Source organism: Mastacembelus armatus, chromosome 13 (genome assembly GCF_900324485.2).
Source record: "Mastacembelus armatus chromosome 13, fMasArm1.2, whole genome shotgun sequence".
In the NCBI taxonomy this organism is placed as follows: Eukaryota; Metazoa; Chordata; class Actinopteri; order Synbranchiformes; family Mastacembelidae; genus Mastacembelus; species Mastacembelus armatus.
The window spans coordinates 11,492,662-11,507,073 of record NC_046645.1 but is presented as its reverse complement, the minus strand read 5'-3'; the positions used below and the strand labels follow the sequence as shown (position 1 = coordinate 11,507,073).

The window sequence follows — 14,412 nt, the reverse complement described above, 5'->3', positions numbered from 1 at the left end:
AGCCGCAAAAAAACATCCACTCCATAATGGTCATCAAGAATCAATATTGCATGGAGACAAAGTGCTGCTAAACAGTGTGGTTTCTGTTAATTAGCACTTCTCTAATGATCTCTCTCTCTCTCTCTTTCTCCCCTTCTCCCTTCCCCACTCCTTTATTTTCTGTACTTCCCTCCCACTCTCGCATTTTATTGCTCCTTTCCATTAAAACCCTTTCTTTCTTTGGCTTCATCACTTGTTCACCCCTCTGACTAAGTATGTTGATTCTGTCCTCCCAACCAATGTTGTGTCTCTCAGCAGAGAAAACAAAGCAAGAGGAGGTAGCTGAGTTCTTTTCATAAGCGTGATAAATATCCCACTCCTGTGTTTGAGCCTGATGGCTCTCAAGGACAAGATTTAATGAACCTCTCATCCAACTCTGATTATTTTCTAATTAAAGGGGTGAGTGATGGGGGCTATGAGTAAATTCATGAATACATGTTTATAACTGCGGGGGAAAAAATAAAACAACAAACATGTTGATGACAGGCACGGAGACAGAAATCATAGTCACTGGAGCCTTGTTTACCACAGTCCCTCAGAAACAGAGGTTGTTCGGCAGAAAAAAAAAAAGTTTGCAAAACTTAAGAAAATTAAAAATATAAAATCATATTCATCATGTATGATATGTATGCATCTGGTGGGAAAATACTGAAATGTTTTAAGTTGTATTAGTTGTGACACTGAGCAGGATTTCCGGTAGAGCAGCAGGTTTAGAAGTCAGAAATTCTCTCAAAATAACGTACCCCTCACAAATATCCTATCTGTTAGGAGCTCAGTTTATATTACGTTAGTTATTGTATTTGTTTACCAAATTATTGCATTTCTAAAGGAACAACAACATATGATCTGGTACATGTAAGTCATAGGGAGGTGGTCAGGGTGGATGATGAGCACACAATGTGCTAATGATACTAGCCTTGTGTACAAGTCTTGTGTATAAGCAGGTTTGGTTTAGGTTTGAGCTTGTTTAAGATAGTGGTTTTGGTTATATCAAAACAATGCTAAAAATGCTGAGGGTGATGCAACTGTTCTTTAATCCTAACCAACCGCATGACTCCCTATAAAAATAAATAATACTAAAAGGGAATGTGGTTAATTTGTCATAAAGGACAAACTAAAATATTGTCCTGATGATGGTGTTACACCAAAGTTACTCTAATTCCTTTTGCAGGGATATTCATTTTAGGGACAGGCTAATTCTATCCAATAGTCCACCCAAGACCACAAATGTTATCCTTATGGTAAAAATCAGTGGTTGTCAAAGTCTGCAAGGTTCATCCTCAGGGCATCACAAATATTAGACCATCCATTTTTATCCATTGATTATTTCAGTCCTGAATGACCAAATGGCAGAACAACATTTTGCCTTGCAGATAGAATTAAATGTCTCTCAAAAATATATAGACTGCTGTACATTCAAAATACATAAATAAATATCCTAATTAATAATAGGTTTATCATATACATCTTACACTTATCTATATCTGCTTATCCTTTGCAAGGGTGGGTGGATCCTAACATATAGGCAGGTTACACACTGGACTGGCTTTTCCGCTACAGGCCAGTGGAAACAGACGTAGAACCTTGGACAATGTTCGATGAGTTCCTGCAGTGTAAAGGTTCCTAAGAGACAGACAAACCATTAACAACAACTTCTTTCAAGTTGCCAATGAACCTAACCTTTGGACTGTAGGAAGAAACCGGAATGCTCAGAAGAAACACATGCTGATAATATAGAGGACGTGCAAACACCACAATCATAGCCCACCACCGTTCTGGTCTGCACTGCTGTGTTTGATCCAGAGCAACACAACTGCTCTTTGTTTACATGTTAAATCATCCAAACTTTCTTTGGTCCCATTTTAATTGCTCTGTTCCATTAGCTATTATGCAATCGCTTCCATAACAACATACATATACATAATCAATTCAAAATGTCCAGTATCACAGCAGTGAGAGTCTTGCCCAGCCTCCAGCTTCCTGCCCATTGCAACTTGCAATACCAGGCACCAAAGCCCTAACGTGATTATCTACCTGAGGTGAATGCTCATGATTTCATAGAGCTCTTGCTGCTTTACCGAGATGCGTGTATATGCGTGCGTGTGTGCGTGTGTGGCTGCCTGCAGTAGAGTGTATATTTGCATCAATGTGTGTGTGTTTATGTGTTTGGGATTGAAAGTGAAAGATTATGTTTGTGAAGTGAAACTGCAAAACACCCAAACTCCTGAGATCAGATGAAGAGCAAAAGGGTCAGTGGCAGATAGAGGGAAGAGGAGATGGGAGGAAAGGCAAGACTGGAGTAGAGAGACTTAAAGTGCTGCCAAACAACAAAAGCAGGAGGACACGTTGGCAGACGACTGGCTGTCCTGCAGTGAATTACTGTTCCTTTGCTCCCACTCACCAACTACTTCTCCCTCCACCCCCGTACACCTTACTTGTCTAATTTGAATGTTTGTTTTATGGCGTCACTCTGAAAGATTAAGATTTACAAATAGTGTGCTTCAAATGCATTTAGAAGATGGTGGAATAAAAGACGTGGGGTGGAGGAAGTGGGAAAGGAGTGGATATGTTTGGTTTACTTTGAGAAAGATAGGGCGTTTGTTTGGTGAGCCGGCGGCAGGGTCTGGGGGGGGGGGGGGGGGGGGGGGGGCCCACACTCTAACAGGGATCAGGTCATAAATGATTAGATATTCTGTTCACAACAGCAAGAGCAGCAGGAGCAGCAGGAGCAGCAATAGCAATGGGACATCACGACTCAGCACTCAGAGATGCTGATATTACCTTCAGACTGTGTAGTGTCTAGAGCTTTCCAGTCTCATATGAAAACATATACGCACTGCTAAAAAACGGTCATATCTGGAAAGAACTTTAGAGAGAGTGGTAGTTTGAGGTAAGATTAAACTTCAGGGAATGAAGGGGTCCAAAAGGTGAAAGTGAGACAACTGCATGTGGATGGGAAGCTATTCCTGAATGCCCTTGTATGTATTTTGGCTCTGATGTGTCATGTCCCCATGCTGATGCATCATGTTTAAAGATGGATGTGTGTGTGTGCTTGTGTGTCTATGCTGAGGCAGCGTATCCACAGATGGATGTAGAAATATTGGCCTCTCTGAGGACAGAGAGACATTTAGAGGAGTCGTTTCAAGAAGAACTCAAGTCATGGACAGAGCCAGACAAAACCAATAGCTGCTTGCCGCGTGCTCGCTGCTTACTTCATAGCAATGTGCTAATAAAAGCTTCTTTATTATGTCCTATGTAGGCTGGGCTATGTCAGAAATCAGATATGGTATATCCTGTTTAGTTAGGCCCAAAATATCTATTCTATAAATGGATCTGCAGGGCACTAGATGATAACAGAAGGAGTACACCCACTTGCTAACACTAATGTTTTTGAAAGTCTCTTACTCCAGTAACATCTCTCCAAAAATGCTCAGGGGATATTTTTAGACATATACTTATAATTCAAAGAAACAAAAGTTTTGCGTAAACATAACCACTAGTGTGGAACCCCCAAACACCCCCAAACTGCCACAAAGCTGACTATTGAACCAAGACATGATTTCATCACCACAGCATTTTCAGATATAGCCAGTTTAGTGTAGACATAGTCTAAACACTGATGCCTTTGGTGACCCCTGCAGATCAGAGTCTAATGAAGACAAGTCAGCGGCGAAGGTGATTCTTGTGACGATACTAAAATTATGACTCCGATACCAATATCACCCTAAGTATCTCGATAACAATACTGAAACAATAACATGGAAAAAAATATTTTGACAATGTCAGTGCCAGGAAGAATGTGAAAAGAGGCCATAAACCATAAAACAATAGGAGTGAATTATATTAGTCACATTGGTAAGTCCATCCCTCCATCCATTATCTATACCCGTTTATTCCTATTTAGGGTCACAGGGATCTGCTGGAGTCTATCCCAGCTCTCTTTGGGCAAAAGGTAGGCGTACACCCTGGACAGGTCACCAGTCCATCACAGGGCCACATAGAGACAAACAACCACACGCACTCACACTCACTCCTATGAGCAATTTAGAGTCACCAAACAACCTGACACGTTTTTGAAACCAGACTACCCAGAGAAAAACCATGCAAGTACGGGGAGAACATGAAAAATCCACACAGAAAGGTCCCTGACGGGTATTGAACCAGGAACCTTCTTGCTGTGAGGCAACGGTGCTAACCACCAAGCCACTGTGCTTAAATTAGACAGTTGCCCATTATTTCTTTGTCAAACTCCAGTTGTGAAAAAAGTTTGCTCATTACAAAATAAATCACACTCCTTTGACTTGACATGGCATGGTGTAGTTCTATCAGTCATTAATTGCTAACCTGTTGCTCTTTAAATTATTTAAACTAGTAGTAGGCACTTCTGTGAGGTGCTATGCCAACTTGGACATGTTGGTTTGTATAGTATTGAAACATCTTTTACAGATGGCCATTGCAGTGTCCATAGGCTTGCAAAATAATACCTTATTTCATTCATCTATTTTAACAAGCTGTAGACAGTCAGGAAGAGCACTTTAGTTGCAGCCATTTTTTTTTGTATAGAGAAGCATTAAAATAAAAAAAACATGCTGATATGCCCACTTCGCCTGAAGTGGATGCAGAGCACTGCACACACACGCTCACAGCAATGCATCTCTTATTAAAACTGTCGTTCAGGTTCCCACTTATATAAAATGAAGTATACTACTGTTTTTAATTGCAGTGCATTGTGATACCTTTCCTTCCTTGGAATAGCGTGCAACACTAGTGGAGATCTGATTAATTCTTCCTTCCTAACTGCATACCAAAAAAAAGTGCTCAAGACAAAGAAATGTCTTCCCTAAAATATGACAAAAATTAAAACAAACAATCAAACAAAAGTCACTGTGTGTACAATGGAAATGAAAGTGCCTGGGAGAGAACAGGAGGGTGTAGGGAGGGCTGAGTGGAGACAGATTAACACAAGTAATGAGAGGAGAGGATGAGAGCAAAGAGCATGACAGTAGAATACAGATACAGAGCAGATTAGCACGTTGGAGTACGTTTCCCTTTCAAAGAGTTCTTATCCAATATAACGCATCCCTCTGTGCACTGCACACTAACATTCACACCTCTACCTTTGTTTTCCACTGGGCTCGCATATCCCTACATATTGTCTTATTCTGCTGTTTTCTGTCCTCTTTGCTTTCCTGTCTCTCACTTACCGTCTTCTGCATTTACCTTCCTATACACTCCTAGTGTGTCATTTCAAGGACTCTGAAGTATATACAAATGTAGATCACCATACATCCAGTCTTGTTTAGCTCATGTTTAAGGGGATATCTGTGCATACGTCTGTCTCATAATGTATATAAAGTAATTGGTGGTAAGTATATATGTACAGTTATTTTCAAACATATTCCTGAACATACTGATATTAACGTAGGAGTTTTTATGGTAGATACCACCAAGTTGGTGTCGCAAACTTGTGAAGGAACACACTAGAATCAAAGACAATCACACAAACTGACAGATATTGTTTAATTGTTTCTTAACTGTGAGGGGAAGACAAGGTTTACTTAAGAGTCCAGGCAAACAAGATCAGGCAGGTATAACCAGAGGCAGACTCATAGTCCAAGTGGGGGTCTGACACATATGAACAGTTTGAGCTGAAGAAATAAATACAAAGAAAAAGGCAAGAGGAAGAGTCCACAGCAAGCTGAATCACTACATAGAACAGTCTAGAACAAAACTGGTAAATTTAGGATAAACAGGAACTAACAAGTTACAAGAATGCTGAGGCTGAAAACACAAAGCATGGGGTGAAACATGTAGCATGTAGAGCAAAAGGAGCTAATCAGGTAAGTGTAGACAGGTGTGGTGGGTGAGGGAATGTGGGATTGTGTGTGTGAATGTGGCGCTGCTAAAAGATGGCTGCCTCAGTCCTGCTCTCTCTCGTGCTTTTTTTAATCTGTTTTTACAGCTACACTGTTGCTTTCTGTTGTTCTGTCCCTCAAGCAGCACTGGGTCACTCTGATCACTGCCAGATCCACCTCATACCAAACCACAGGCAGAAACCTAAAGCTTCATGGCCAGTGGCTAAAACTGTGAAGAGATGGTGTGAGGAGGCAATGTCAGAGCTACAGACCTGTTTTGAATGTACAGATTGGAATGTGTTTAGGGATGCATCCAGAGACCTGAATGCACTCACTGACACTGAGGCATTGTACATCAGCTTCCACGAAGACATGCGTGCGCCCACAAAGACCTTTTACAGATACAGTACAACAACAAAAACTCCTGATTCACAGTAAAACTCAGGCAGCTTCATCATGGTAAGGTGGAGGCCTACAGGAGTCGGGACAAGACTCTGTACAGCCAGGCCAGGAACACACTGAACAGGGAAATCAGAGTACCTAAGAAGAATTACACTAAAAAGCTGAAAAAACAGCTTTCAACCAACGATCCTGCATCAGTGTGGAGATCCCTAAAGGACGTCACTGGCTACAAGAGATGATCGCCCAAGACTGTGGAGAATAAAAGACTGGCAGATGACCTGAATGAGTTCTATAGTAGATTTGAGAAGCAACATCTCTCACCTCTCACCCGCCTCACCTCAGACACCCCACCAGCAGCTGCACACCCTCCCCCCACCTCTGACAGCCCAGCCCTGATGATCCGTGAAGTTGAAGTGAGAGACACCTTTCAGAGACAGAGGATTAGGAAAGCACTAGCACCACAATTCTCCTGGTTCCTAAGAAGCCCTCCACCACTGGACTGAATGACTACAGACCTGTCATTCTGATATCTGAAGGACATCACAGGCCTGTTGCTGGACCCCCTATTGGGCAAACAGGTCGGTGGAGGATCCAGTCAACATGCCAGTCAACATCCTGCAATATCTCGACTGCCCAGGGACCTATGCTCTTGTGCTTTTTGTGGACTTCAGCTCAGAATTCAACACCATCGTCCCAGACATCCTCTGGTCCAAATTCACCCAGCTCACTGTACCAGCCCCCACCTGTCAGTGGATAACCAGCTTTCTCATAGACAAAAGACAGCAGGTGAGGCTGGGAGAACCATATCCAGCACCTGGTCAATCAGCCTAGGAGCCTCCAAGGATGTGTGCTCTCCCCCCTGCTCTTCCAGCTCTACACCAACAAATATTCTGATTCTGAATGGCAGGCAGGTGTGCAGGGCAGAGTCAGTGGGAAAATCCCGAGACACCTGCAGACGGGATTGGGACTGAGAGTACAGAAAGTAAAGGGCAGGAAACAAGAGGCTGAGACAGCTGTTGCTTCAAAGGCTACACTGAGTTTTACTGTAGAGTTGGTGTTGTTTTATGTTTGTTTGCTTTTTCAGTTTTAATAATTTAATCTTGCATTAATTTAAGTACCTTGGGGAACAAATATAAAAATACCTTATATTTTTTTATCACAATGTGTCTCTTTAATAATGTTCCACCTGGTAGCTGTGTTATTAGTTTCTATGATTTGAGCATGTATGGAGTACATGATTCTTACGTATGCAACTTCAGGAGAATATTTATTGGATTCTCTTTATGATAGCCATTTCACATTGAGCAGGCTAGTTTAATGTGATTATAGGAACATAATACACAGCAGCATCACCATGATGACAGTAAGGAATGTCCTAACTTCAACCATTATCAAAGTCATGTGGCATCACTAACATAACTTTCCCCTTCAAGGAATGAAACACAAGTGCTTTACTCTTTGACAACGTCACAGTTTATTCCAGCTGCTGACTTATAAACACCCAAACTAATTGCAATTCAATGTAAACACCTTAGTGTTAGGCGGATCACTGTACTGACCCTAATATGTTTAACTATCTTTACTCAAAGCATACATTTTTTACATTTGCTGACATACAACATAATATGGAAGGGCTGCAGACTCAAGAAGGTATAATTTACTGCCCTTGTAGTACTCAATCAATCAATGAAAACATAAGTTGGAAAACAGCTTAGGTAGAGATAAATGTTACGTCAAATCTCTATTGCACCCATTTATAGCAGTGCTTCCTCATAATGAATTTGAAGTAGGAACTTTTGTAACCATGTCATTCGCATTTTAAAACCTTGTTCTAATAGAATATTTTTTTGGTAAAACAATCTTGTTTTGGCTCTGGAGCCCACAGTCTTTGAACACTGGTAAAATTAAATTCCCATCTCTATCCTTATATGTACATGATCCAAATAAAATAACATATTCTTCTTTCAAATGTCCAACTGTAACAGACAAAAAAAGAGGAGAATGAGAGAAAAAAAAAAGCATCTACAGGTTATATATAGCTTTTAATGACATCCTCATCATAAACCATTTCCCCTAACAACAAAACGTAATCATCGCTAATTCATATCTTTGACCACTTTGAATGTTTCCATTCAGTGTTTTCTTTGAAACAAACAAATTGGTAAATCCTCAGCAGGCTTGTTAGACTGTGTGTTAACACTGAGCAACAATCTCTATTTGTGGCTTAGATATAATCAGCACAGGAAAGAAAATCTTTGAAGATAGGAAAACTGATTAGAACAGCCACTCTCCAAAACTAAAATCAAATCCCTATCGTATCTATCCCTCATGTAATAATATATTCCCAGTAGTAAAAATCAATTAACAAATGAGTAACGCTCTGTCAACTTTAACTTTGTACCATTTTGGCAGCTCAGAGGCAATCTAGGGATGTTCAATTGCTCAACAAGCCACCCAAAATATAGTTTTAAACACTCATCTCCTGCCATGAAAGAGATAGCGGAATCAAAAGTCGAGGAACTATCAAAATGTCCACGAAAAGAATTAAAACCTTAATAAGGCAGTCAAACCACTATCCAGCAATTTCAACATGGTCAGCAGGTCCTCTATAGTGGCCCCTGTGTCTTCTCAATCCACTCCATCTGATTCCTATCACAACACAATGGTGAATTTATTGTATTTCATCAGCCTAAATACCTCCAGATTTGCTATTTATTCTCTTACAATGAAAGCAGTTTTGTCTCCAGCTGCTAATAGCAACAACCTGTTGAATTCCTGTAACAGGAGCCAAAAAGGACAAGCAACCCTTGTTTGTCTGTGCCTTCCAAGTTAACTCTGTGACTCAAATGAGTGCTTTATGACCATTTCTTTGGCTAACGTTTTGCTTTTATCACAACTACATCTTCTTATTCACGACTGTATTCATGTTCATCTTCAGAACAATAACTGTCTCTTGCATGCATGTCAAGGTCTTTGCGCACCCAGCCTTTGCTTCTTCCCAAGTATTTTTGCACTGCACACTACCAAGAAAGGACATTATTCGTTACTAGTCATGATTCGTAAGGTGCGATGAGACAGAGCATGTATTAAACGTTGCATGAGTGCACATAGTGTCACGGTGGAGACGTGAGCGAGCGCTAACTGATTCTAATTCTTTCCCAAAAGCATGAACTGAAGCAAATATACGTCCAGCTAAGCACAAAATATGCACTAGATCCACATAATAAAAGTACAGAGACGAGAGGACAAAAGAGACACCAGAGGAAAATAACATAGAGAGTCCTCATGAGTTCACAGTCAATGTAAATAAAGCTACTTTAACTATATCTAACTTCAGCAGAATACTATATTGGTTGCTTGGTACAGATAACCACATACTGCAGAAAATAGTTCAGTAGTCAAACTCAACCAAAAAGCAGCATTGTGTATTTACTAAACACCTTAAAAATGAAAAAAAAAAGCTCATTAGAAAAACATAAATGTGTAGTTTTAAGGATTTGAACAGGGAGTAAATAAACTCTAAATAAATGATTTTCATTGTGGCCTTACATCTTTGTAAGGCTACTTCACTTTGCTATTGCTGTGGTTCCAGGCTGAGTAATATCAGCCGACCCAGAGCCTCTCCTTTTGACTCATTTCCAGCTGACCGTAATAACTCCATCCTCTGTTACTCCACCCATCAAATGGAAATTTCACTGCTGACAAACACCTTTTTGTGTGATAACCTTATTAACACTGAATGTTAATAAGGTTTATGAGAGAAAGAGAAGAATAAAGACATTTGTATAGAAACCAAGGGTACTTATTTACTCCTAAAAAGACACAAGTCTGTCATAAAAACACTGAATACATGCAGAAAATGGAAAAGGAAGAGATGTGCCTTTCTATTGCTCCTTCTACAGACCCTCCCTTCCTTTGACAGTCTACAAAAGGAATGAAGAGTGGGTGGTATGACAAATTGTCCAGAAGTGCGAAGCCACGTGTACCACCATCCATGCCTTTATTCAGTTTTTTTCCTCTCCACCTCGTCCAACCTGTCCTTCCTTATCCCCTTGCCCCTCTCTCTCCATGCCTAGCTATGTGTTATGAATTCATCTGCAGACAAAGCAGATCTATCATTCTGTCATGAAGGCAGGGAAGGGAGGTAGACTGTGGAATGCCCTGGCACTGAAAGCTGGGATAGGCTCTGAGCATTAGTGCTACGCTTCCTCATGCATTCCCTGCTGCGCCTGCTCTCGCCCGCTCAGGCTCAGTCTGCCTGTCTGCTTTCATGATTCATGCGATGCCCCAGCAGCCCCCCCTGTACCCATTCCTGCATTCCTGCCTTACCTGTGCCAACCAAACCCAGCCAAGCAGCCCAGAACTGTAATAACGCAGTGCCTGGCTTAACACGAAATCCCCCCAGTTATAAAGCAAGGTAAGCTGTGGTTCTGGGCTGGCTTGACTGACTTCCAGCTCTGGTCTCCAATTACACTGAACACCCTGCTTGCCAATCAGATAGGAGGCAAATTACAGGACATGTGCATAACACCATAGACTGCAGAATCCAGGATCCATGTGCCCACTTGAGCCAAAATGCCCCAGACTGACTTAACCGATATGACCGTATCTAATACATTTACAGCGCCTGGTATAACGAGCCAGCAAACTAATACTGCAGTGTAGTTAGTTTGTGCTTATGTTGTATGTGCATGTGCCTTGTACTGTATTCTCCATATGTACATGTCCAGGTACATATGGAGGATCTGTATATATAATATACAGTATATAAGCCATTGTGTTCACTTGGCCCTTAGATGTTGCACATTCTGCCACAGCTGACCCTTTACACACTCTGTTGTTGCTAAATTACAAGTGTGACTAGCGGTGCACTCACAATGTATGGGCTTTCAAAACAAAGTACCACACTCTATATGTGACTAAAAGGATAATGTGTTATGTCCAACACTCATTCCTTTTTCTTGTCTTTTCTTACTCTGGCAGAATTTCAGCTGAAGTGAAAAGTTTATATAATAATACATTCTGGGAGAAATGTGCATTGAAAAAGTCAATTAAAGCATAAAATAGGGTTGTTTAGTACTTAGCCATAACAGCAGTATGGCCCTTTGGCAATATAAGTTTGTCTGTTGGTTCTAAAGTCCACTGCTTTAGTCTAGGCTGAAATATCACAATTACTGAATAGATTGACATTAAATTTTATAAAAACGTTCATGGTCCCCAGAGGACACTGACTTCCACAATGAAGTTGACATTTGCCATCACAGAGCTGTTAGCATGGATGAAGACCCCCTGTTCAATTAGTATTATACAAATGGAATTTACAGGAGACCAAACTGGCTCACGCATATGGTAACACAAATGACTCCAGACTCGCTACAGTTCTTGAAGTTTTAAACAAATCCAGACTAAACACTTACAGTCTAAAGTTTCTAATCAGCTGCACTTTTAAACATCGGGTTTAGGATTTTGCGACCTGAAGTGAATCCGTTAATACATATTTTTGTTTTCTTCACTACTTCTTGGCGCAGTCCGTTATATTTCCCTCCTTTTTTTCTATCTTCTCTCCTGTTTGATTTGTCTCCCACCCTGTCTCTGAGAGAGAGGAGCTGAATAGTGGGAGTGTGTTGTCTCAGTGCCAGGGCAAAAATAGACAGTAAATTACAGAGCCTTCTGAGAACACCCCACTGTGCTGCATGACCTCAAAATAACACACACAGACATACACTTGCAGGCTCACATGCAAACATGAAACACACAGTATGCTGCCCTACTTCTATATTTCCTATTCAGCCTGTTGATGTGACGATCACACAGAAGCTTTTGCAACATGCCAACTGACAGTCCTGCAACTAAACATGTGTGCCAGCAAAGGAAACTCTGAGTCTGTTTCACAGATGTTAATGTGAATCACAGCCACATGTCAGCTTACCAACAGACACACACATACACACAGTAAAAAGTATTATTACAGATATGTATTCATTCCCTCACCATGGCTTTACTTGACGTTACACTTAAGAAACTAAATCGCACTCGACAACTGTTTCCTTGCAACTTTAGAGATTGTTCTCGGAGAAAAAGAAGCCCTAATATCCTCAAGTAATGCCGGTTTTCCTGACCTTTTCTGCATCTGGGCCTGAATCTGGTTTCCATAAAACCCCTCAAGAAAATCTTACAACATCCTAAGACAATTCTGGTCAACCATGCTAGCTACAAAAAAAAAAAAAAAAAAAAAAAAAAGCAAAAAGCATTGATGAATAAATGTTATGGGTGTTTGTCATACTCACCTTGAGTGAGTCAAAACAGGCAATGACTCTGCCATTTTCCACTTGACAGCTCTTGGCAGGGTGGGCAAACTTGCACTCGCTGTCCGGTCGTGAACACGTTCCTCTCTGGAATTCCCGACAAACCTCCAATGTCAGCCACTTTGTGTCCCGGATCGGTGTGACATTTACTGCCATTTTGAAGCAGGCAGGAGGGGCCAATTAAGAGGAATGGATTTCCAGCAAATGCAATTAGGTGTGCTTCTGTATGTTTCTAATGACACTGGGACAAATGAGTAGAATGAATAGATAAAGGACATGGGAAAAAAGCCAGGTGTAAGAGGTTTTGTCCCCAGGATTAGATTCTGTAGTAAAGCCTCTGAGGCCTGGGTCTCTTCTACCACCTGTGGCCCATCCCAAGATTCAGTTTGCAGCTTTAATAGTGAGTCCTCCTCCACCAGTCACCAAGGGCCAGGGCTGGGAATGGCCACACAGTTTTGCTTCGTAATCTCTCTCTCTCTCTAGTTCTCACTGTCAGGCACACACGCGCGCACACACACACATGCACACACCGGTTCTATTGCTTCACTCCTGTCAGATGAGACGAATGGCAAAACGCATTATCGATCGAGTTGGCCCATGATGAAAAGATGCAGGGCTGGAGGAAAGGAGGAAGGAAGGAGGAGAAAGGGGAAAAAGGAAAGAGGATGAAAAGGCTGTGGTGGAGGGGACAGCAAAGAGACAATCTCCTTCCACTCGCGGAGCCGATAAAAGCTGTTTGTCTTCAGTATCAGACTCTTGCTGGAGAGGAGATGGGAGTGGCTGACTTCCACAGAGGAGGGCTGAATGGCATGGATGAACAGAGGTCTGTCTGGCAGACAGCGCAGGAGATGGAGGGAAGGATATAGGTGTCACTGGTGTGGGGACTGGCTCAGTGGATGGGATTGGCAGTTCTGGCAGTCCTGGGGCTCCTGGTGTGGCTGGCAACTGCGGCAGACATGGACAGGCACAGAGGCAGCGGCGGCTTCAGTGGAGCCAAGCAGACACAGGAGTCAGCGAAAGAAGGCACTTCTCTGTGGAGAAGGAGGGAATAGTGTCAGTGGAGTAGGGCTTAACTCACACACATGCACGGAAACACACACACAACACAGACGCACATTTGGATTCATACGAACATGTTTCCCATTCATTCTCGTTCTCATCCTCTCTCACAGAAGCCCTCACAGAGACTGCCAGGCTCTCAGCTGGAAAATCAAATCAAACACCATATCACTAACAGTAAAGCTCACGCATTCAGGCGCAGACAATTTATTTCAAAGGAAGACACTGAAGAAGAGAGAGAGAGATCAAGGAACAGAAAAAAAAAAGACAGAATGTGGGAAGAATTTGGTGTATGCATTTGTGTGTGTCCAAAATGTGTGTCTGCATTGTGACTGAACTGTGATGTTCAAAACTTTAGTACTGATATAAGTACTATAACAGTCAACAATATGAATTATACTATAATACAATAGTAATTACTTTTAAATTGTGTAATTTGACAAAATTACCTTTTAAAAACTTTAATAAAAATACATTTTGACAAAAAGAAAATAAAGTGAAAGAGAAATAAACTCATTAAAGATTTGTACACACTATCAAAGGGCTTATTAGGGTGTTAGCAATCTACCCATCCCTGGTGAGTCTGGAACCAGCCAATCAGCTGGCTAGATAGCCCCCACATCACTGTTGGTAGGTGGACAGGTAAGACAAAAGAGATAATGAACAGATGAGGTTTCAATGAAAGAGAGAGAGAGAGAGAGAGAGAGAGAGAGAGAATGTGACTTTTTTTTTTCTTTTCTGCTGTTAAATTT

General features: G+C 41.4%; 1 protein-coding gene across 8 annotated transcripts in view; it reads right to left on the bottom strand.

Moving 5' to 3' along the window:
- The window catches only part of LOC113145705 (muscleblind-like protein 1), a 64,443-nt gene that overhangs the window by 32,873 nt on the left and 17,158 nt on the right, over nt 1-14,412 (bottom strand). For 7 of the 8 annotated variants that reach the window (XM_026332744.2, XM_026332735.1, XM_026332752.1 and 4 more), the window contains exon 2: nt 12,584-13,632. In XM_026332744.2, coding sequence (XP_026188529.1) covers nt 12,584-12,757 — 174 coding nt within the window. In that variant the 5' untranslated portion in view covers nt 12,758-13,632. Of the gene's footprint in view, nt 1-12,583; nt 13,633-14,412 lie in introns of those variants that run through there. The other variant, XM_033325520.1, reaches the window with a different exon arrangement.